Genomic DNA, 23,881 nt, shown 5'->3' on the forward strand with positions numbered 1-23,881 from the left:
CTCTATTCGAGTTTCCACGTTTTGTCACAAGGTGTACTTACTATCGCGCAAAAATTTCCTTAATAAGTACTTACTAAGGCCTTATTTTATGCACTTGCACAGAGCTCTTATTTCAGAGCATGGACAATGCCTTTAATCATAGTATTGTGCTAGTAACAGCTTACCTTGTGTTAGCCAGGTTTGGAGACTTTAGCCAACTCCAGAGAACAATAGAACTAAAATATTTTGTGGGATTAAATATTTTATTACATATGGATAATGCTCTATTGTGAAATTCCAATTCATGAATAAAATTTTTGATTTCACCCAGAAAAACACTGAAACTACCTATAAAACCCGATGTAGTTTCTGAAATCAAGCTTTCAGGTAATTTATATCGCAATATATCAATTCTTATCTCATCAGCGTTAAAAAAAAAGAACCACAAAGTCCGCAGCGCAAAAACTTCCACTTCGACCTTGTTTTCCTCAGCATCCAATCATCACCCAACCCAGGCAAATATGTTGATTATGTGGCAGGTCATTGAGTATGCCTTCGGGAAGTAGTACTCAACACTCTTCCCCTTAATGCTAGAAGGGGCAACATTTTTTTAGAACATTCCCCTTCGAGATTTATCAATTCTCTCTCTCATGTTCGCTTGCGAAGGAGGAGAAGCATAAGGCAGAATTTGGTACTCTGGCTATACCTTCCGCTTTAGTACTCACTCGACCATCGTTCGTGGTGGCTGCGTAACGGAGGCATTTTGTCGGCAAGTGCTTGTTGGGTAGAGAAGTTGGGTAGAGAATCAAAGAGCAAGTTCTAGTGTTGGCTCAAGGAGGTGTTGAGTAGACGACCACTTCATTTTGCCAGACTTCCTGACTTTCTATTGTGCTTCTGGAAAGTAGCATAGTGGGGTGTCCGTTGGGGGTTGGGACTCGAGAAGTCGTTGAAAATTGAAAATCTTGGGAAAGGATCGGGGATCGCTAGGGTGTGTGTACTGAATTGGTGAATAAGGAAAAATTCTCATCAATCAGTTGGATATTATGGTGATTTATTCAATTTTTCACCATCCCCTATCCATCTGGTCACCACTCAAGTGTCACGTTTGTGTTTTTTGGGTGTGAGTGAGGGTTGGTGGAAATGTTTGACCCATGAATTAATGCAAGAATTAATTTTTCCCACTGAAACTCTCAGAGACTCCACCACAGAATGTGAATAAAACTGTGTCGTTTTGGAACATACTGCGGAAGGGATATACCAAAAGTACCCCCTAAGAGGAAAAAAATAATAATTTTTTTTTTCGGAAGCTTTTCCGTCTGTGGATTTTATTGGGGTGTTTTTTTTTTTGGTTGTGCCACACAGAAAAAAAGCTCCAAACTGAAGGGCTCCCAAGGAGAGCAAATCCATCGATCATAATTTAATGGTTTCCAGAGACCATGAAGATTCTATAAATATCAGGATCTTACAGTGAAATTGACGTTGGTGAAATTTCTTGCAGAAAATTTCGTGTATACAATAAACGGGAATACCTTCAGGTGTTAAACCCATCCCACATCTGATTCTGCTCAATTTCCTCAAGTGTGGTGTATGTGTATGGATATTTTGGTGGGAAAAAGTGATATAAGAGGGAATGTGGATGGGGCAAATTTGAAATTGATTGTTAATTCACCACAATGAAATTGTTGGAGTGAATTTTTCAATTTAGCCACCCTACCTTGCACAAACATGGTGTTGGCAATTAGTGTTGGTGAGGAAAGGTGTGAGGATGAGCTTCAGTGTTTCATGGAAAAACGTACAGCTGAAGAAGTGAAAGAGTAACCATTTCCACTCCAGAGTGCTTGAAAAGATAAACAAAAATAGTAATAAAAGTGAAAAGTCCACTGTTAGAGCTCCCATCCGACAAACTACCCTCCCGTGAAAGCTCTCTCGGGTACTGAATCCCCAGAAAGGGTGTACGTAGGTTTTTTGGGATAGATCCCAGTGGGATCGTACTGAGTTTGTGTTTTGTTTCTTCATGTTCCCAGTAGTCGTGAGAGGGCCCGTGAAAAGCCCTACTCAGTCCAGTGAAACCCCCAAGAAGAGCCAAGAGATCTCTCTATAATAAAAAAAAGAATTCTGCTATAAGAAGCTATCCTCTTCCAACGAGAAAACCGTGTGTGAAGGGCCAGGAAAATTTATTGTATGTGCTAAAAAAAAGGGAAGAAGAAAAAAAAGTGATGGAGCGGTCATCTTGTGATATATGGAATTCAGTGAGAAGCAAACAGAATGACTCTCTGTGGATTATTTACACCCTTTTTTGGATAATATGCTCAATATCCCATTGGAGTAGTTCCAGTGCCGCAACATCCGTGTCACCCATCGTATCAGATGAAAATGGTGAGATTCCTTTTTAATACATAATAAAAAGTATCACAAAAAGAACCCTCTTCTATACGCTGTCCTCATCCGAAAGGAAAAAAATCCATCTCGGACTAAAGCTAGTGTCCGTTGGCACAGGATAGTGTGGAAGATATCCCAGATTTCTCTGCAAGTTGAATATAATCTCTAAAATAAAATCGTTTTTACTGAAAAATAGGCATTCGTTTTCTTATAAATCCTAAGTCGGTATCCTAAACGATTTTGTCTATCGGCCAGTAATATAGACGAAAAAGGAAATGGGTAATCAAGGCCAAAAAATAATGTCGACATTCTGTTATTCCATCACTGAGAGAGAAATCCGTAAAAGTTAAAATAACATTCCTGAAATGTTAATTTTACCATGCAGTATTGATCCAAAATCGGTGTAAATATTATGCTTTTTAGGTATATTCGGGGTTAAAGTTACCCTTTTTCATGTTATTTTTACCCTTAAAAAGGTGTAAAATCTACATTAAAAAATGTTGATATATTTTTAAACCTAAAAAGTGTTAAAGTTATGAGGAAAAAAAGTAAATCGCACCCCCTTTTTTCTCAGTTATGTAATTCTAATGTATTCCAAATGTATGATTCGTTAAAAGATTTAATCCTTTAACCACGAGACACTTTTTACAGACTGAAAATCAACAATAAAAATTAAACTCGGAAACATAATTAATGATAAGTCTTACATCTAACCTTGGAAAGTTCAACAGAATCTGATTCGGCGTATTTTGTGCCTCTATGAACGATAGGGACAAAAATAGCCCAAAAATTTAAGTAATTTTTGCTGACAATTCCAATAAATAATATTTTTCGCTTTAATGAGAAATATTACGTATCAGTATTGTAGTTTTAATTGCCAAAAGGGTTTTGCTTAAAAAAAATTAGAAATATAAAAAATAAATAAAATCAGTTACGAATTTGAGAATTTAAAAAATCGCCATTTTTGAGCTTAAATATTTACTGCAAATAGCTAGAGACTTGCAAAAAATATTCTAGATTCCTTCAACCTTCTACTTTACAATTATGGACAGACATAAGAAAAAATAACTTTAGGTAGTCAGGAAAAAATATTTTGTTAATGGGACACCGGTGTTCCAATCGTCCTTAAAGAGTTAATACAGTATACCATGATTCCCAGTTTATCATGCTGTTTATTCCTTTTTTTTATTTTTTGCGATTTTTAAATGTTACCGTATAATGCCGAATGGAAACACTCGACCGTCGATGACTGATTGATCGTAAATAGCTTTAACGCCTAGTGCTATCTATGGCTTCATAACTGAAATTAAATTATGAGATTCCATTTGACGTAAGGATTCTGTAATTGATTCCGTTTGAGATTCCATCAGAATATTTTCAGTGTTTTCATGGAATCTACAAATTCTGGCAGAAAAACATGTTGGCATTCCCAAATTGGATAAGCCCTTGAGAAAGAAAAACATTACGTAGGGTGGTGTCATCACTTATGGACGTTGTACACTTAAAACAGATTATGAAAAATCATAAAATTAGCATTTTATGATATGATTAACATTTTTCTGATTTTCGGAATCCATTTAAGCCAAAAAATTGAAGAATTGTCAGCTGTTCATAAGACTACAATGTCCATATGTGATAACTCCATCACCTTATACTCGCAATGCTGCAAAATTGCAAAAATAAATCATGAGAAAAGAAGTATAAAACTATGACATATTCTTTAACTTGTTTAAATTCAAACAAAGGGGGTCCCGGGATTACGCACTTCGGAATTATGCATCTGACAGAATTATGTCCAACGGATAATAACTTTTGTTTAGTAAACATGTTTTTGACATTTCAATGAGAATGAGTGAGATTTAGATCTAGTCATCTCGCTCTATCTCATAGTAAATTTTGAAAACACGTTTATAAACAACACGTTATTGTGCGTTGAGCATTATGCACACACAATTATGAACGTTTGTCTAACATTAGAGGCCAAATTTGTTAAATGTTTTTTGAAATACAACGTAGGTATACTTTTTTGTGATGTGCAAAATTTTTATACACTTCACGGTTATTTAGGTTTTTTTATCAGAAAAAGATAATTTCGTATATTAAGGTCATTTTTATCTTGAATATTTTAACAATTTATTAAAGAACTGAAAACAAATAGTACTAGGGAAAAGCGCGCTAATTTCGGACGATACAAAAGCTTAAAACAACTCATTTTTTCTATATTCCTTATGGATTTCACACATAGCTCTTTTCCTGAAATTTGAAGCATTGGACTAGCTATTAAAATGTAATATTATAATAGGCCAAATGCTTTTAAAACACATTGAAAAAAAATGTTCGAAGCTTGAGTCGTCCGAAGCTAGCGTGTTTTACCCTAATTATAATGCACAGGGAAGACTGGGGCAAAAAGTCACAAACCGAAAATTTCAAAATTTAATATCTTCCGAGATAAAAAAAGATAGCGGAATAATATTTTTTCTATAGGTAGTCTCCATAAACCTTTTTGAATGTCATGAGTTTACGGTTTCAAGTAAAATATCGAAATTTTTAGCCCAATTTTTGAAATATTCATCCTTGCAGAAGATAACAATTATTACCTACTTAATTTTCAAAATTGATGCACTGGTGAATATTTCCTAAATGATTTGGATTCTTTGAATACGAAGCCGCTATCTATTTTAGAATTTTACAAAGATTCTTTTTTCCAGAAATACTTTTATTAAAAATGACCGCTTGGGGTAAAAAGTAACAAAAGATATAAAGCGAAAAGTAGCAAAAACCGAAGCAAGTTCTGATGTCTTACGGCGAAAAGAAACGTCATTACCGTGTCTCGCCGTTTTGTTTCCATTGGTCAAACGATTTGCAGTCTCTTGTGATTTTTTTTTTCTAAAATTGCTTGAAAACGCTTTTCTCGTTCAGATTGAGAAAATGGTGTTTCATAAATGTGCAGAGGAATAAAGTTCCTATGAAAATATGTCATCTAGATATTTTTTTTTTAATTTACGAAAGCCCCGTAATAAAGCGGATCAAAATGTGATAACACCTCATGTCTGGTACTATTTGCCCCAGTATATTTGAAAATGGTCACAAAATTACTTTTAAGAAAACGGCTCTATAAATGAGTATCCTTACAAAATAGAGAAAAATTACTTTCACAAAGTTCTAGAGCGATAAATTTCCTATAAAACTGCGCTAATTAGAAATTTCTACGGCTCTCGAGTAGCTTGTAAAAATATGAAATATCCGTGTTGTGACTTTTTGCCCCAGTCTCTCCTATCTTTCAAACAGTTCAATTTTTTGTTCTGACTGGTTTTACTTCGCGCGAAATTCATTCTACGGTTGACTTATTCGAAAGAAATCTCCCACAGGTATGCAAATTATTTTTGTGCATAATGCCATTTCGTTCGGTATTCTCGGTGCCGAAAATGTGCAAAATCCTGGGATACCCTGTATCCGTTATTTAGTCATAAGGGAAGAGCACCACGGATCGGAATGTTTAGAGACATGCTCCATATTTAGTTGAAAATATAAGCCTCAAAATACTTTTTGGTATTTTTGTTGATACTAATTACACTGTTAATTATCCATTTAACTATATCTGTGAATTTAATTTATAAATCATTACAATAAAGTAATAAAAAATAGGTGTTATTGCAAACATGCCTTCTGTACCTCGGATCGTCACGAATTAAATCAGGTGTCTCACAGAAAATTGGTTTTATAAATTAAATCTGGGTTATTGCAGTGCATTATTATGTGAGTTAAATGGTAAAAAGTAGCTAATAATTTTTAAAAGTTCATTTTATTTGGAGCAACGATAAGGTATTAACCTGACGATCCGAGGAACACTGCCGATTGCTGGTGCTCTTCCCTTATCTTAGATTTTGCCGAGTGATATAAATTCGTGGTTTGCCATAAATCATGAATTTTATATTGCTGAAAATTTATATTCAAATGCTTTTCTACCCAATTTTATCTTCGTTTATCTATTAAACGATTATTGAAATAGTTTTCTATTTGAGCATTAACCGTTTTTGTTCATTAATTTCTAATAAAACAATAAGAAAACGCCATACAAGGTGGATTTTGACCCCGACTGATACACAAGAAGGTCTTATTAGGTTTAAAGTAAATTCCAAGGTAACGACTTTACCATATAAATCCTATGTAGTCCTTTGAATTAGCAAAACTAAACACCTTGAGCTTTTCATCTCAAAATAAATTTTAAAAAATAGAATATACACTGCCAGTTACGACAATTGCATCTTGTGCGTCTCTAAATCAAATTTTAAATAATTTCGTATAAAACATTGCATTTCCTTCTGTTGTGTTCGTAATTTGATAAGAGTTTATCATTTAAGTGTTTCAAATTCCACTTTTCACAAGTATCAAAAATATTTTATAAGGAGAAACGTGTTTAAATTTCACAAGAAATGCTCAGTGTAGCGAGGAAATCCAAGAATAGCAAAAAAAAACCGGAGAGTAAAAATTTCCGAAGCTCAAATATCTTAAGAATGTGTCGCCTTTTATTTCTTAAAGTATGGAAAGGAGCATCTCAAACTAGAAAAGTCATCACAAAGAAGTTCCAATAGGGAAGACTGGGGCGCTTAAATACTTTAATTGTTTTTAAAAGGCGTAGTTCTTCTGTAGATTATTTAATTTTCAAAAATAATAGACAATTTAATATTTAGACTTTAAATAAAATTAATTATCAATTTGTGAAATTTTATATCACATTAGCATCTATGGCATAGTTTTAAGAATTTTCATATCAATTATTTACTAAATAAATATAGAATATTCACTGACCATTGTTAATCAAAATCCTTATTTTTTTGGCTAAAAGTTTTTATTCGTTTTCATGTATGAACTACAAAATCCCCTGGATCGGCATTTCCCAGTGAAATAAAATCCTGTCCGTTGCAAAATAATCCTTCAGAAAATGAATATAATTCTAATTTTCTTTCAAACAGACTCCGATTTCTTCTATAATTATAAATAATTGTAAGATCAGTAAAATCAGTAAGATTATTTTGAATCTCAAACTCCAAACGAATTTAAAACGTTTTCTTTTTTAAATATTTTCGAATAAAAATCTTTTGCATTTCGAATGTATACCTTTTTTTATTGTGCTATCATCACATAAATGAATTTTATTTAATTCTCCCCTCCATTTTGGTGTACAATTTCTGCACCTAAAACCCCACACAAAGTTGGGGTTTCTCTTTCAGGTGATGAAACCCCGGAAAAAATGCCATGAAAATAAAAGTTTGAACACGCAAAAATGATTCCAACCCCCTACAAAAAGCTCTGTGATTTCAAATGTTTTGCAAAAATTTTCCACCCACATGAGTATATCCAATTCATGGGAATCACGCTTTTTTGTGACACAGAAAAATTCTGCCCCAGTGCCCATAAAAGTGTCATTTTGGAGCTTAATGCAAAAGCACAAATTAAACCCCAAATTTTCACAATGCTGACATTCAAATTGTTGCTGATGCATGAGCGAAAAAATGAATCACGCGCAAAACCGTCGGCTTGTGAACACATTTTTGTGGATATGTGAAGTATTTTTTCGAGAGGTTTTAAGATGATTTAAATGCGAATCGTAAAATAAATCTGCACGTATGGGATGCGGAGACCCATTACAAACTACCATTTTATGACATTGTGAATTCGTAAAGGCTTAGAATACTCAAATACTCAAAAATTTATTTAAAAAGATTTTTTCCACTTTAGTTCTTAAAATATACTCTGAAGAACTTAATCATTTTCCAGAGAGGTTGTACTATTGTGCTTCATTGTTTATAAATGTGAAGCATAAGCATATAGGAGAAGGAGTTTGCGAATGGATTAATATGTATGCCTGAATATAGAGTTACATATTATTATAATGGACACAACACATTAGGGGAATTTATGTTCATTATTTGACAATTTTTCCGGCACAAGCGTAGGAAGTTTACTCCAATATGGACATCAATTTCTTTAGTATGTAGAGACCATAAAGGATGAACACTAATCATCCTTCTAACTGCACAGAAAAAAAATTCCTAAAATAGATCGTAGATGTTTGTGAATTCTTACTGGAAGCTTACGAAATGATCAGAAATCGTATAACCTATTAAAAAGTTCGTAAAAGTTTGCACATTTTTCACAAACATTGTTCGGAAAACGTTCACTTAACGAATAGGGTGGAGTAAGTACTTTTGGCCACTTTAAGGTTTCATGTGATTGTAATTTTTATAATCTTTATTTATAGTCATTCAAGGAGAGATGGCACACCTTTTTTATATTCAATATTTCGGATACGTTTTGAATGCGAGACAAAGACGAATTTCACTGGGTTATCATTTGAAGACTCTACATTTAAAATATCAATATTAGAAAAGCGTAGATGAAAATAGTCACTTAAAAAAATAGGATTTAAAAAAGTTGCATTTTGAGGCACTCAAAAAAAGTGAGGGTGAGATGGAACACCCCTAATTTTAGCAAAATATTTATAGTTCATTTTATTAATTTAGAATAGGAGGGAAGTGATTTTAGACATGAACACTATTTCATTGAATTTATTGGAGTTTATTTTATTTTTTTCATTATAAATTATTTATTTTGTGGAATATGTGGCTCATATACTTCGATGGCAATTTCGCTGATGAGTGTATCAAGTCAGTCTTACCAGAAATTTAGAGAAAATAATTTCTAAGATTTACTTAAAAAGATTTTGAAGAACATTGACCAAAATTCACACCGGAAGTGTTGCCAAAAACATTAAGTTCCATCTCTCCTCAACCCCCAAATACACGTATTCTTATGGCGAAATAAAAATTTTTGGCCATATTTCAGACATCCAAAAAATTCAATTTCAATTTTCTCGTACAATTTTAAGGGTAGAAAGCTGTAACTTGGGGGTTTTCATTAGAATGTTGAAGGGCACAAATAGACCAAATGAGGTGGAGATCGTGCATAGGGTGTAGGCAGGAGGCGAAGTGGTCCATCTCTCCCACTGTTCCAACTCTCCTCGAATGACTATAAATAAAATTAAATTTTGTACAAAGATACCTTAAAGCCCTTTCTTCCTAATAATCCAAGAGAATTCCCAATTTTTTTTTTGAATATTTTAGTGAAAAAAGTATTTTATACAACTATGCATGTTTCAGTACTTTTGGCCACTTTGTAAGCACTTTTGGCCACTTTTTTCCAATAGAATTTTAATAAAATAAAAGAAGAAATAGCTCTCGAAAACTTTCACAAATATACATCACAAGTCCTATTCTTATTTAACACCAATTTTATGTGATTATTAGAGTATTTTTAAAGAACTTTTCGCACATTTTCTATTTGATGTAAAAATCAGTCAAAAGTCACGATTGGTTTTACTGAAATCCACGAGGTGCGCTACGTGTAAATTGTATGGGAAAATGAATGGCCAAAAGTACTTACACAACCGAAAAAAGTAAGCTCTTTTAGCCACATCCGATTTTCATTTAATTTGTTAGAAAATCTTATTAAGGATAATATTACAATAAAATTCAGTTAATAAAAAAATGGACTTTTATTGAATAACATCAAATATTTTCATCAAAAATATGAAATAAGGCAAAACAATTTCTCTTAACATTAACAAGTTTCTTAAGAATCCCATGTTTTTTAGCGATTGTTTACCTTATCGAGAATTTCTTTCAATAACTTAGAATTAATCAAGTCGATACAAAATCAAATATGGTTTTCTGATTCGTTAGATTAGAGGTCACAAAATAAGACCGATTTTCCTGTTCTAAATAAAGTCATAATTTCCTTACAATGTGATTTTACTTTAGGTGGCCAAAAATGCTTACATGGCCAAAAGGGCTGACTCTACCCTATTTTTGTTTAGACACCTGTGTTCGAAAAACATTTCGTTATCGAATTTTCGAATGTCAAAATTTAACCACTTTGGAGGGTCTGTTTTTCAACCGAATTGCTTAAATTTGGATTTTTTTTGAAAGATCTTGAAATATCCAACCCGACTGTATCGGACCTAATTGGTAGTAAATCAGTAATATATCCGTAAATTGATATCATTGTCGGATTTACTTTTTATTTCTTCTAAAACCTACTTTTCTTCAGCAATTTCTTGTTTCTGAATGTTTTTTTTTTAAATTCATCAATCATTTAATTGCCAGTAAAGCGGTATGTTATGTACCAAAAAAGTATGCGAAAAGATAATACACTGATAGCACTTTCTCTGGAGCTCGAGCACTCTTCAAAATTGAGAGACTTTGCCATCTCTTTTTCTTTAAAAATCCTTCACTGAATTTAACTCGCTTACCTTTATTATATTCTCCTCAGCTCAGTTCTAATAAGTTTTTTAAAGCTTTTTGTGTAATATGCGTAATATGCGATCAAATTTTTATTAACAAGTATTTAAGATTTTCAATATGTAAATTGCAGAGGTATTTAGCACATGAAGACCCTAATGTATCATATCAATAGTTCAATATTCTATTAAAGAACTAATAATAATAATAATTTAACTAATAGAGATCCGGTGAGCGTCGGGGGATGGGGTAACTTAGGAAAAGACGAATCTTCCAATTAGGGAAGAATCGTCTTTTTCTACCTCATCCCCCGACGCTCACCGGTTCTTTATTATTTAAATTTATTCGTCGAAAAATACTCAGAATGATTGAAAATCCCACTTTAACGTTAAAGGTTAATTACGCAATTGGATTTTGAATTGAAAATCCTTCACATGAAATAAGTAAACACCAAAAGAAAATTACTTTTTCTTTTAATCCATGTTATTTTTAGTCCTAAAATCATCAATTGGGATCTCTATAGAAACGGATCAAATGAAAACATAATTAAGAATAACTTCAATGTCATCATTTCTTTGAAATTATTTTTTACCTACCTCAATAAGTTCTGTAAAATTGCCGTTTAATGCACTTAAAGAGTCACGCAATCGACTATCTCTACTTGTGGTCAATCTTTCACTCTCTTTATTTCTTAAACTTGTTTAATCATCATTTTGTCAATGAATCATAATTGGACGTTCTTTCAAAAACACGCAATTGTAACACTTTAAATATTTCATTGAGTGTGGTACCCTCTTGGTGAACCGAAGGACGTTCAGAAAGTCTTTTTTTTGGAAGTTGTTATGAAGAGAAATAAAGTCTTTAAACACTAATTCTTTTCTTGAAAATTTTAACTAAAAATTTAATTTTAATTATGAAGACTGCTGCATTTTCAGTAAAGCATTCATGTGGTATAAGAAAATTTTGCAATTTTGATTCAGGAAAAACTTGAATAGAAATTTTTCATCTATAAAAGAATTTATTTCTCTTGTGGAATTCTCAATTTCTAATTATTTCCTTATTCCGTAATTAGTTTTCAGTTGTGCACAAAGTTGCAAAATCATCCTCAATGTTTACACTGCAAAACTTTTAATTACAATTCAAGCTTATCGTTAGAGAGTTTTACCATCCAAATCTTCCCTCTTTCACTCCATGGATGTTTCAATAGAAACTTTTCAATTGATTGATGTACAAATTCTTGGCAATTTTGAACTATCTCCAGGTAAATTGCAGTTTTCGCTGAAGATTCAACCGTTCGAATGAAAAGAGGGATTTCCGAATATAATCTTGTGATTACTTTGAAAGGTTGAAAGCATTCCCCAAAGCTTTGAGTTTCAGCATACAGAAATATATATCGCGGATCTATCCATTGCTGAGTTCAATAATATTTAGCTTTAAAAATATACATAATATTTTAATGTATACCCAAGCCATCAAGATATTACTTCCAGGAATTAATTAACATTGTTTGCTCAAACAAGAATTTTGTAATTTGTAAACATCATCTTACAATACCAGAATCTTTTCCGTAAACAATAATATACCAGAAATTTTGCAGTAAAAACTGATTAAGCGTGTTAAAGTTATAAGAAACCGAATAAAACATAAGAAAAGTTTTCAATACAAAATCTCATGGCATAAATTTGTAAGTCAAAATTGATGTAAGAGGTAGTTGAAAAAGTATTTTCTTGTTCGTGGAATTTTTGCCAAAAATCATTTGCATAACAGAACATAAAGTTTTATGAAGAAAATTTTTCCCTTGAGAATCAAATAATTAATTCATTATACTCATTTAATTTCATGTCACATTTGAATTTCAGGAAATATTCAACGGAGAAAATACTTTATAAAACTTTTAAATTATGAGAATGATGTTTTATTCCATTTCACTACTAAGATTCTATAGAGAGAACTTTAATATTTTAGAATTTTAGTATAATATTATCCAGGGGAGGTGGGACAGTTTCAGACAAGAATGATTAGTTTTGCAAGTAATTCATGAATGAACCTACTTCATCCTCCTCTAACTATTATATCCACTGTATTTTAATTGTATAGTCCTGTTTGTTATATTATGTAACCTGGGCATCAATCAATAAATTATTATTATTATTATTATTATTATTATTATTATTATTTTCAATATTCAAAAGTCAATTAAAGTAAATTGATTCCTTTCCCTTGTCTTCAGTCAAAGCATTCCCAAAAAATATTTCTGGTTAAATACTTGAAAAAATATCGAAATCAGGAGTTCAAGAACTAGGCAAAAAGTCTAAAATAGGAAATAATTTGTCGACATACTGTCAACATCAATGTCGACATTATTTCGATTTTCATAAATGTGCCAAATTTCTATCAAATTGGGAAATCTTTGGACAGAAATATTTCCATTCGCCTGGAAAATTATCTGTCCAGAATCCGACTAGCGTATGTCGACAAAACTCGAACAACTTTGCAGTACTGAAGAGAAAATGTTTATTGGGTTATATGAACTTAAATTCGGTTCGACGTAAATATAATGAGACTTTCGATGAACTAGTGGAAGTATTAACATATCACTCAACATAATTGAAGGTCTGTTGAAATTACTTATTCGTACTGACAGAATGAATATTAAAATAACGACAGAAGCGACTGGAGTTACTATAAATTAGAACATCATAGTTTACTTTAAAACATAAAATAAATTATAAATATTAATATTAGAAACTCTGTTCAATTTAATTAAGAAACTATATGGGAAGTTGAAGCTATCTTGAACTATTGGGCTATATGGGCTATATTGATTGTTCAATTTTTTTGCATAGGGTAACGTGTAAGTATTTCTGGACAAGGTGCTTTTCGGGATATAATATGGGTATTTTTGAACACATCAAAAATCCTATAAATAATTTTCTTATTATTTTTAAATTCTATATGAAATATTAAACTCTATTACTTCTCAGATAAACAAAAAAAAATTAAAATTTCATTTAATTTATTTAAATCATTTATGAATATGAGTGTCACATTTCACATTTTGCAAAATCTCCAGTACGTTCAATTTTGCAGATGTCAGCACAAACAGTGCTGAGTTTTTTTCGATTTGAGCCACTTTACAAGTGAAATTTAAACAATTTTTTTTTTATAAAAGAGTGAAGTTTGAACCTTCTAGTCGAAGGTAAATAATCAGGCTCAGTAAAATTTGATTGCATAATAGCCGCTTTTGTTTGTTCCGAAAAACCAATTGCCCCGAAATATGCCTTTCTTCAAGGGGGAGATATTAGTCGAAAAATCGTGTACACCACTTCCAGCACTTCTTGAATTTATATGGAAACCGTTAAAGACTTCCACACTTCCGGAAGTGCCATAGGTGATTTCCGGAACTTCTGCACTTCTAAGCACTTCCAGGCACTTTCTGGAGTTTGAATTTAAAAGAAACGACTAAAATCTAATATGAATTTTCTTCAACACCTGGATTATTATTCTCGACTTTACTCGATATAGTAATTGCATTTTAATTCAACTGAAAACAGAATCTCAATTTTAGTAATTTCTCTCGGATGGTTGATTTCAGTGATATAATATAAAAATTATTTTTCACGAAGAACAAATATTCCAAAATAAAAAATAGTATTCAAAAGACATAATCACATCGAACAGACTGGGATTTTGTACATGGTCATTGCTTTTTTACTCCTTCATTGCTTTTTTACACGTGGAAAAAATATCCAAAAAATTGAGTCATCAAACCAATTTTTGCATCAATTTGATCTTTTTCCGTTCTCTGAGACAATATTCTGTAAAAAGAAAATGATATTTTAGTAAAATTAGCCAAATTTAAATGCCTTGAACAAAAAGCAAAAAGCAATTGCCCGGTCAATTGCTTTTTCTTGACATTTTCATATTACATAGTCCGTTAACATTCTCTATTTGAATTCACTGTTCGAAATTTCATCGACCACCATCGAAATCAGCTGATGCCAGGAAAAATCAAAACAAAGGAAATTTTACTCATAAAACTCTTGTGAAAACTTTTGAAATACATTTAAAATGAGTCTAGGCTTAGTGAAATTAAAGTTTAGTATAAAATACATGTGAATAATGTGAATTACATTGTTTTGAACAACTGAAAATATTTCCCGCCTTGGACATCTTACTTACACTGGATGGCGCTGTTCTCAGTGAGTTATCTGATCGAAAAAAATGAAGGTGTCATATCACTTCTCCATTGCTTCTTTGAAAATCGATTAAAAGAGCAATGGCCCAGTCTGTTCAATGCTAATGAATCAAGAAATGTGCATAGAGACAAACAGTGTGTCATCACTTAATTTCTTTTTTTTTAAATTAAAGAAAACTGAAACGTTTATTTTGAAAATCTTCTTACTTTCTCCAAAGCTCAGTCTTTAATTTTAGTTATTTTTTAGTTTTATTGGATGATTGCATAAGTTCATGGGCCACTTTCACAGATGTGACTGAAATACATCCTTTAGCTTAACCTGTAATTTTTGTCAACTTTTTTGCATGCACTGGAAAGATTATAATGTCTTACATCCCTCTATTGCCATGTATCCATCAAATAAGTCGACATGTCCTTTGGAGGACTTCTCCAAAATGTGAAACAAACACATCGAACAGACTGGGCTTTTTTACATGGTCATTGCTTTTTTACTCCTTCATTGCTTTTTTACACGTGGAAAAAATATTCAAAAAATTGCGGTATCAAACCAATTTTTGCATCAATTTGATCTTTTTCCGTTCTCTAAGACAATATTATGTAAAAAGAAAATGATATTTTAGTAAAATTAGTCAAATTTAAATACCTTGAACAAAAAGCAAAAAGCAATTGCCCGGTCAATTGCTCTTTTCTTGACAATAGTCTGTTAACATTCTCTATTTGAATTCACTCTTCGAAATTTCATCGACCACCATCGAATCAGCTGATGCCAGGAAAAATCAAAACAAAGGATATTTTACTCATAAAACTCTTGTGAAAACTTTTGACATACATTTAAAATGAGTCTAGGCTTAGTAAAATTAAAGTTTAGTATAAAATACATGTGAATAATGTGAACTGCATTGTTTTGAACAATTGAAAATATTTCCCGCCTTGGACATTTTACTTACACTGGATGGCGCTGTTCTCAGTGAATTTTCTAATCGAAAACAATGAAGGTGTCATATTCATTTCTCCATTTGCTTCTTTGAAAATCGATTAAAAGAGCAATGGCCCAGTCTGTTCGATGCTTAAAAGGCGTATTTACAGCATTTAATGTTAGGCGAATTTTGGAAAGGTCCAAGTGATGGACTTCCACGGAAAATCATTTTGGGCGTTTATTTTGATCATATTAGCATTGAACAGACTGGGCCATTGCTCTTTTAATCGATTTTCAAAGAAGCAATGGAGAAGTGATATGACACCTTCATTTTTTTCGATTGGATAACTCACTGAGAACAGCGCCATCTAGTGTAAGAAAAATTTCCAAGGCGGGAAATAATTTCAGTTGTTCAAAACAATGTAATTCACATTATTCACATGTATTTTATACTAAACTTTAATTTCACTAAGCCTATACTCATTTTAAATGTATTTCAAAAGTTTTCACAAGAGTTTTATGAGTAAAATATCCTTTGTTTTGATTTTTCCTGGCATCAGCTGATTTCGATGGTGATCGATGAAATTTCGAACAGTGAATTCAAAATAGAGAATGTTAACGGACTATGTAATATGAAAGTGTCAAGAAAAAGCAATTGACCGGGCAATTGCTTTTTGCTTTTTGTTCAAGGTATTTAAATTTGGCTAATTTTACTAAAATATCATTTTCTTTTTACAGAATATTGTCTCAGAGAACGGAAAAAGATCAAATTGATGCAAAAATTGGTTTGATGCCTCAATTTTTTGAATATTTTTTCCACGTGTAAAAAAGCAATGAAGGAGTAAAAAAGCAATGACCATGTAGAAAAGCCCAGTCTGTTCGATGTGATTGTAGCTCTCAGAATAATTAAAATATGTTCTGGGAAATTTCGAAATAAGGATTTATTGTTCGAAAGATCAACTCAATTTTAAACGGCCTGTAGCATTTATGGAGATATTTTGAGTAACCTAATGGAAGAAAATTTATGCATAAAATTTGAAAAGATTGTTAAAATGTTAGAAAACAATAATTCGACTGTATTTCGTCATTTTCAAAATGTTGGATACGTTTCCAAGATTGAAACATGAGTTGCACTTTTTTTTTTGACTAAAATGCTTAAGGTGAACCGAATGAATGTGGTCATTTTTCTCCTCGTTTCGTTACGACAAATAGTCTTTCTTATGGATCGATTGGAAACAACTGATGGAAAATTGATCCAATACAACAGCATACAGTCGATCCTCTCCAGTGCTTGGGCGAAAAGTTCTTCCTGGCTTTTAGAAGACCTTATAACATTTTCTTTGCACCTTCAAGAATAACGAAAAACTCATGAATTAGGGAAACTCAATTACTCTTCCCTTCCGGAGTATTTCTTCCAAGAACCAGATGTAATTTAATTTGGATACTCTATAACTTCTTATCAGGCGAGATTTTTGTGAAAATCTTGACTAAAGATTGAATATTAAAGACGAATCATCCATCACATTTTAAAAACTTACTAAGGGCCTTGACAGACCTGAAGATTAGCCGAAAGATTGCTTAGCGCAATTATATTAGAAATTATGGTCAAACTACATTTCCATCATTTTCCACTAAATCGTGTAGCGGTACTATCCGAAAAAAACTTTCCATTATTTCCTCTTCCCATTTAAGAGTAGATAAGGCTCATAGATCTCCCTATCCTTCTCTATCCTTTCTGTATCGAGTGGCTGTGTTACTGTGGAAACTGCCATCTGATCGTTGCGGAGATCTGTAGTATTCCACAGAAGTTCCGGTCCTTCCCAAAAATTTGCTTTGCTCCCGCCACAATCGTCTTTCGGCTTACACTAGATCCCGGCATTATGCACATTTTCGGGACCGAAAAAAAACGCGCGAAATGGCATTATGCATCGAGAAAATTTGCATACCTACAGGGGATTTCTTTTGAATAAATTGACCGTTGAACGAATTTCGCGCAGAGTAAAAGTCGGTAAAAGTAGTTCAAACAAAAAGATTCAAATGTTTCAACTAATTCAACAATATAAATGCATTAACAAACAGTACATGGCCAGAGTTCTTCAATAAATGGTTAGAATAATAAAAAAAATACCTTAAAAAAAAGAAATTAAAATTTTGTCTGAAAAAGTAGCAAAATGTTTTCAAATTTCCCGCGTCGTAACATAGTATGCATTCAGGCGTATTTCAAAAATGATTTCATAAATTGACCCCCGATGGTAGGCAAATTTGCATAATTGTGTGTGCATAATTCCGTCAGGTGCATAATCCCGAAGGACTTAATGCCGGGACTGAGTGTAACTCTTTCCAGACCGCAGCATATGCTGCAAGCCAATTTCACTATTTTTTAATCAAAAATATCTAAGCTCAGGAATTAATTGAGGTCCTACAAAAAATATCTTACATTTGGACATCCTTATAATTTGTAATCATTCACAAGAATCGGATTTTTATCAATTCTGAATAATTAAAAAACATCGTTTTTCGCAGAATATTCATATGCTTCTTTGGGTACTCAGAGTCCCAAAAGAGACGAAAGAGTTAAGTCGTAAGTCGTAAGTGTGTCTAGGGCATAAGACTGCTTGTTATTTAGATTTATGATACATTTAGAAATTGGGCTGAACCTCCAATATGAAACCCCTGTTGCCAGATGAAATTGGTTAAACTCTATTCAGTTTGGCCGTTATCCGGTTAAAAGACGAAAGTTCTTTTTAGATTATACCAATTACTTCATACAACATACCATTTTCCCCTCAATCTAAAACACTTTTAGCTCTTTATGAAGCGAAAACAAAATTACCTTTGAATAATTGAACTTCGAAAATGAAACTTTCAAAAACGAATTAACAGGAACCAATTTTACAAAAACATTTTGAAAGATTCGCTCAATTAATTTTTATGTATTCTTTCTGAGGTATCTCATTAATTTGAGAACCACTGAATTCTAAGTCCATACTTCTAGGAATTTCTCTGATGTTGCGGTCTGTAGAAAACTTTAAAGTCTTTTCGCTTCTTTGTGATCACTTTAACCATCTCACCATTCTCCAACTGTTGGATAACTCCAGTTGCAATTGCTGTACTCGAAGCTCTTACAGCATCCACTTCAGAAAGTGCTTCACATGGATTTCATGCTTTTTTGTCATTTCGTGCACTCCTTGTATGACGTGACGAACAATTGGAGGTGTGAGTGAAGGAACAAGGAATGGTCTATGATGTCATTCAATCTGGGTGGTGAAGGGCATTAAAAAGATTTGCGAGTGGATGCCATTGTGCCATTCAATTTCTCATAAAATGAGATTTTTTTTTTTTTTTGAACATACCAAACTCCCGGGGAAGGCATGAAAATGCTTGGTAAAGGAGAATTTACCCCAGTTGGGAAATAATGGGCATGTGTGGTGTGTAATAGAATAATGGGGTATTGCATTTGAGGCTTCTGAAGCTGTCAACATTTTACACTATATTCCTCCAGGAGGGAACCTCACATGACACGCGAATTGTATTCCTCTCCCTGACGATACGTCTCACTAAAGTGGATGGAATTGTGCGTTGAATTTCATATACTCAATAATAGCAGTCCTAAACGACATGGGGCAATGGATGAAAATGGTAATAATGGAAGATATCGTGAGGAATACAGAGGAGAAACAATTCAAGAGATTTTCCAGTTATACAAAAACCCAGAAAACAATGGGAGTGATGAAGAACAGGAGGAGCCTCAGATGGGGTTTCCAATGCCCCAAATTCCGGATGAGGAGTTTATTTTTCGGGGAGTGGAACCCAGCAAGACAAATAGAAAATTCATATCAGACCCCATTGATGTGAAGGATGGTGTGAGAAAATTGACGAGGATCAACAATACGATGGAGAGGACCCGTATAATTTGGGACATTTGTCCACCCTTCTTCGCATCATCTCATTCCCATTGTGTCACTCCTCAATTAGAGGATTGAATTTGATTTCGAGAGACTTGCTGAATCTCAAATGGATCCATGTGCCTATCCAAAATTTCACCAGGAGCTTTTTATCTCTCCATGTTGATGAGTTTTCCCCGGATATTGTGTCCTCTTCAGTCACACCCTTGGTGAATTTTCAAGGGGTGAATTCGACCCGTGCTACCTAAAATTCTACAAGCATTTAATTAGTTTACCCACCATACATACAACTCACGAGAGGTTAATTACCGTATATCTAGATATGCGGGATTTTTTTCCACGATGCTCCCTACAAAAAAAAACATCAATTCCAATGCCATAGACCGCTAAAAATATATTAATTGCGGAAATCTATAGGCTTATTGCGGATTATATAGTGAAACTGGAAATGGTAATAATGATCTCGTCATTCTGGTGCACTTAAAAAAGATTAATGAGAAATATAATTTCAAACATTCGAAAGCAGAAAATTACAACAGAAGAAATTAGCGTAATCCGATTATCAATACGTACTATGGATAATTTTCAGCGTTATAAAATGCAATTGCCGTGTCTCTTCCCTGGGGCTCACTGCCCTCTGGCGTGGTACTACGCAGACAACTCTAGAGTTATCATACTATATCTATAACTATAAAGTATCACTGTTTGCATCATGAACAGTGCAGTTGATAAAAAATTAAACAAGACACTTATTAAAAAAGAAATGCTATATAGAACTCAAGAAAAAACCTCTCTTTGTTGAGCATTTTCTTCCAACAATTATTAAATAATTTAATAATCTTGAGAAGAAAGAGAAATAAAACTGCCAGTAGAAACTACGAAGAAAGCAATTTAAATTTTAATTTTTGGTGAGTTTAAAATCTTATTGCTTCCAAAATGGAAAAAAAAACTACTTTATTTTTTTCTTTGTCACAAGTCCTAAATACTGTAAAATAATAAAAAAAAACAATATAATAATTTGAAGTTTGAACAACACCGCTAAAATTTGTGAGTAAAAATTCAGTTTTGTCAGTTAATGATCAAAACAAAATCCTGAAAACCAAAATCCCTCAAGCCAAAATCCCGAACGCCAAAATCCCGAAAAGGTCAAAATCCCGAAAGCCACAATCCCGAAAGCTAAAATCCCGAATGTTCAAAATCCTGAAAGGGATTTAAGAATTCGGGATTTTGGCCCATTCGGGATTTTGGCGTTCGGGATTTTGGCTTTCGGAATTTTGGCTTTCGGGATTTTGACCGGGACCCATTTTCCCCGATATTTTAATTATATTTTCGGTTTTGTTTATTTTTTTTAATATAATATTGTTTACTTTGTACTGATCATTTTTTTATTAACACAAATTTGAAATAATTAAAACACAAGACACTCTAAAGTCACTGCCCGTCAACGTAACTCAATTATTCTTTTTTATCTTTACTGTTGCATTTTGATTTTTTATTTAATAAATTTAATAAAATAACTTAATATTTAGTTGGAGTTGAAATAATATGTAAGGTAACCATTCCGATTATCATTTTTTAAAGCAAAAATAGGACTTTAGAGAGACTATTTGCAATGAGGTAATTCTGAACAGAACCCAATACAGAGTTTAATTTTGAATTTTGAAATTTTCTCGCTAGGGGGAAGTGGGGCACCTTTAAAAGTGGGGTACCTTTGAAATTGGGATTTTTCACCATTTTTAAATAAAATTGAACCTTATCGTGATATAATTTAGCTGCACAAACAGATTGAGAAGCTCAATTACATTATGATATAGCTCAGTTCGACTTCAACATAGCAGAAAAATCCCAATTTCAAAGGTGCCCCACTTTCAAAGGTACCCCCCACTTCGCCCTATCACTATTCCAAATAGGTAAAAGAAAAAAAACACTAAAAAGTGCTCTTATTCTCCTCTTTGCTCTTCTATTTCTTCTCACATAGGTTGTCTATTCGTCTTTGCTCATCTGAAACAGTGACAAAATATTGAAAATCAAAATAAAGTTCTGTCCAAAATTAACCTACTGTACCCCATTTCGCCCATTTTTAAAATTTAAAATTCCCAATTGTTCACTTATTATAAATTGGGTTTCATATTTTATTTTCAAAATATTTAACAACAAACCAATTGCAAGGCTAAATTATATCATTAATACGCTCAAATTTATTTAAAACTAGGAGAATGAGCCCAATTTCAAAGCTGTCCCACTTTAAAGATGCCCCACTTACCCCTTATATAGGGCTGATATTTCGATTAAAAAGATATTTTTTCGATTTTCTTCTAAAATTTTTAATGTTTCTTTGACCAAAAACTGGCGTATACACTCAGTCCCAAGAACAAGGCCTTCCCGCAAGGGGATTTCTAGACATGCATTATTATTTTTTCTTGTACGGGATGAAGTTGTCAGTCCCATGCCCGTGGAATCAATTGAAGTGAATGGCAGTGAAGCTCACTGGATGCAATTCGCAGTTCGAACCGCTTTAATGCCAGAAAAATTCCTGGTGATCTAAAGGGGATTCGAACCCGGGACACTTGCATCATAGAGCGAGTGCTCTACCACTTGACCGATTGAGTATCCCGGCATTATGCACTTCGAAATTATGCATCTGACGAGATTATGAACATACAATTATGCAGGTTTGCCTACCATTGGGGGAAAATTTGTGAAATCTTTCTTGAAATACGACTGAATGTATACTATTTTGAAAATACTATGCTTGTTTTTCATAATAAAACTTTAATTTCTTTTATTAAGGTAAAAATTTTAAATATTCTAACAATTCATTAAAGAACTCTGACCAAGAGTACTGTTTCTTGATGAATTTCTTTTAAACAATTAAATCGTTTTGCTTTGACTACTTTTACTCCGCGCGAAATTCGTTCTATGGCCGATTCATTCAAAAGAAATCGCCTGCGGGTATGCAAATTTTCTCAATGCATAAAACCATTTTGCGCGTTTTTTTCGGTCCCGAATATATGCATAATCCCGGAACTGAGTGTATTTCAATTTGAAGACCTTGTATTACTGTTAAAAATAAATTTTAAAATGTGTTACCTAGGGGGAAGTAGGTCTCCATTGATATTATATTTTTTCGCTTATTTCTAAATGAAGCTGGTCCTTACATTTATTTTATGTAGGGGGAGGTGGGGCTATTTTGAGTTGTGGGGCTACATTGTTATACGATTTTTTCACATATTTCTAATGGAAACTGGACTTTAACATGATGTAATTTAGATAGACAAAATAATTGTGGATCCAAATAAAATAACTGGCATATACAACCTGAGAAAGAGCTTTTCCACCGTTTTGCTCTGGAGGTTGGTCACCAACGCTAAGACGGCGGTGGACGGTGAAAACTACATGGGATCTCATTTAAACGAAACTGTACTTCGAAAGCATTGTTGATGAATAAATTTATCTTATCTTATCTATCTAATTGTAAGGACCAGCTTCATTTAGAAATAGACGTAAAAGTCGTATAATAATCTAGCCCCACAGCTCAAAGTAGCCCCACCTCCCCCTACTTGTTTAATTGATTTGTGAAACGATTTTGAGTATTCTTATGCAGAATATTTATCAAAAAGCAATATTTCTGCATAAATAAAAAAAAATATGCGCAGCCTATAACAGTTGCTTTTTAATTACAAAGATATTCTTGGAATACTTGTAATAATACTGTAAAACTTTTTTAATTGCTGCAGATATAATTTTGAATAATTTTAAAAAATACGAAATCATTAAGACCGACGAATTTCATTCTTTGTCATTTTTCGGTTTATTTTGCTGCAAATAAAATCTTGCATGACATTTCCTTAATTGCAGAGAGAGTACGAGAAGAAGCGACGAAAAGTTTCCTAATGAGGAAAAACATTTCTTACTTCAGAAGTTCCTATATATTGGGAGTTTGTCCTCCCCCATGGGAGCTATATTTATCCGCAAAATATTGTCTGTTAATCGATAAATTCTGGGTTAGGTAGGGAGGGTGGTAAAATAAATCATTTATCAAAATGAAGTCTTTTCTTTATACAAACTCGATGGAATGTTGCTTATAAGTGTTGTGTCAGGGAATTTCATCAAGTTCCTGGAATAAATCCACCCATTGATTCCCCATATGAAGAGATAGATATTGACACACTTTGTGATTCGACAAAATCCAATTTTGAATCTC

At 32.8% G+C, this 23,881-nt stretch overlaps 1 protein-coding gene across 2 annotated transcripts in view; it reads left to right on the plus strand.

The window, feature by feature from the left end:
• The first annotated feature begins 701 nt into the window (after nucleotides 1–701).
• LOC129803854 (uncharacterized) overlaps nucleotides 702–23,881 on the plus strand; it is a 147,513-nt gene continuing 124,333 nt past the window's right edge. For both annotated transcript variants that reach the window (XM_055850669.1, XM_055850670.1), the window contains exon 1: nucleotides 702–2,355. In XM_055850669.1, coding sequence (XP_055706644.1) covers nucleotides 2,196–2,355 — 160 coding nt within the window. In that variant the 5' untranslated portion in view covers nucleotides 702–2,195. The remainder of the gene's footprint in view (nucleotides 2,356–23,881) is intronic.

The sequence above is a fragment of the Phlebotomus papatasi genome, chromosome 2 (assembly GCF_024763615.1).
Source record: "Phlebotomus papatasi isolate M1 chromosome 2, Ppap_2.1, whole genome shotgun sequence".
NCBI classification, from domain to species: domain Eukaryota; kingdom Metazoa; phylum Arthropoda; class Insecta; order Diptera; family Psychodidae; genus Phlebotomus; species Phlebotomus papatasi.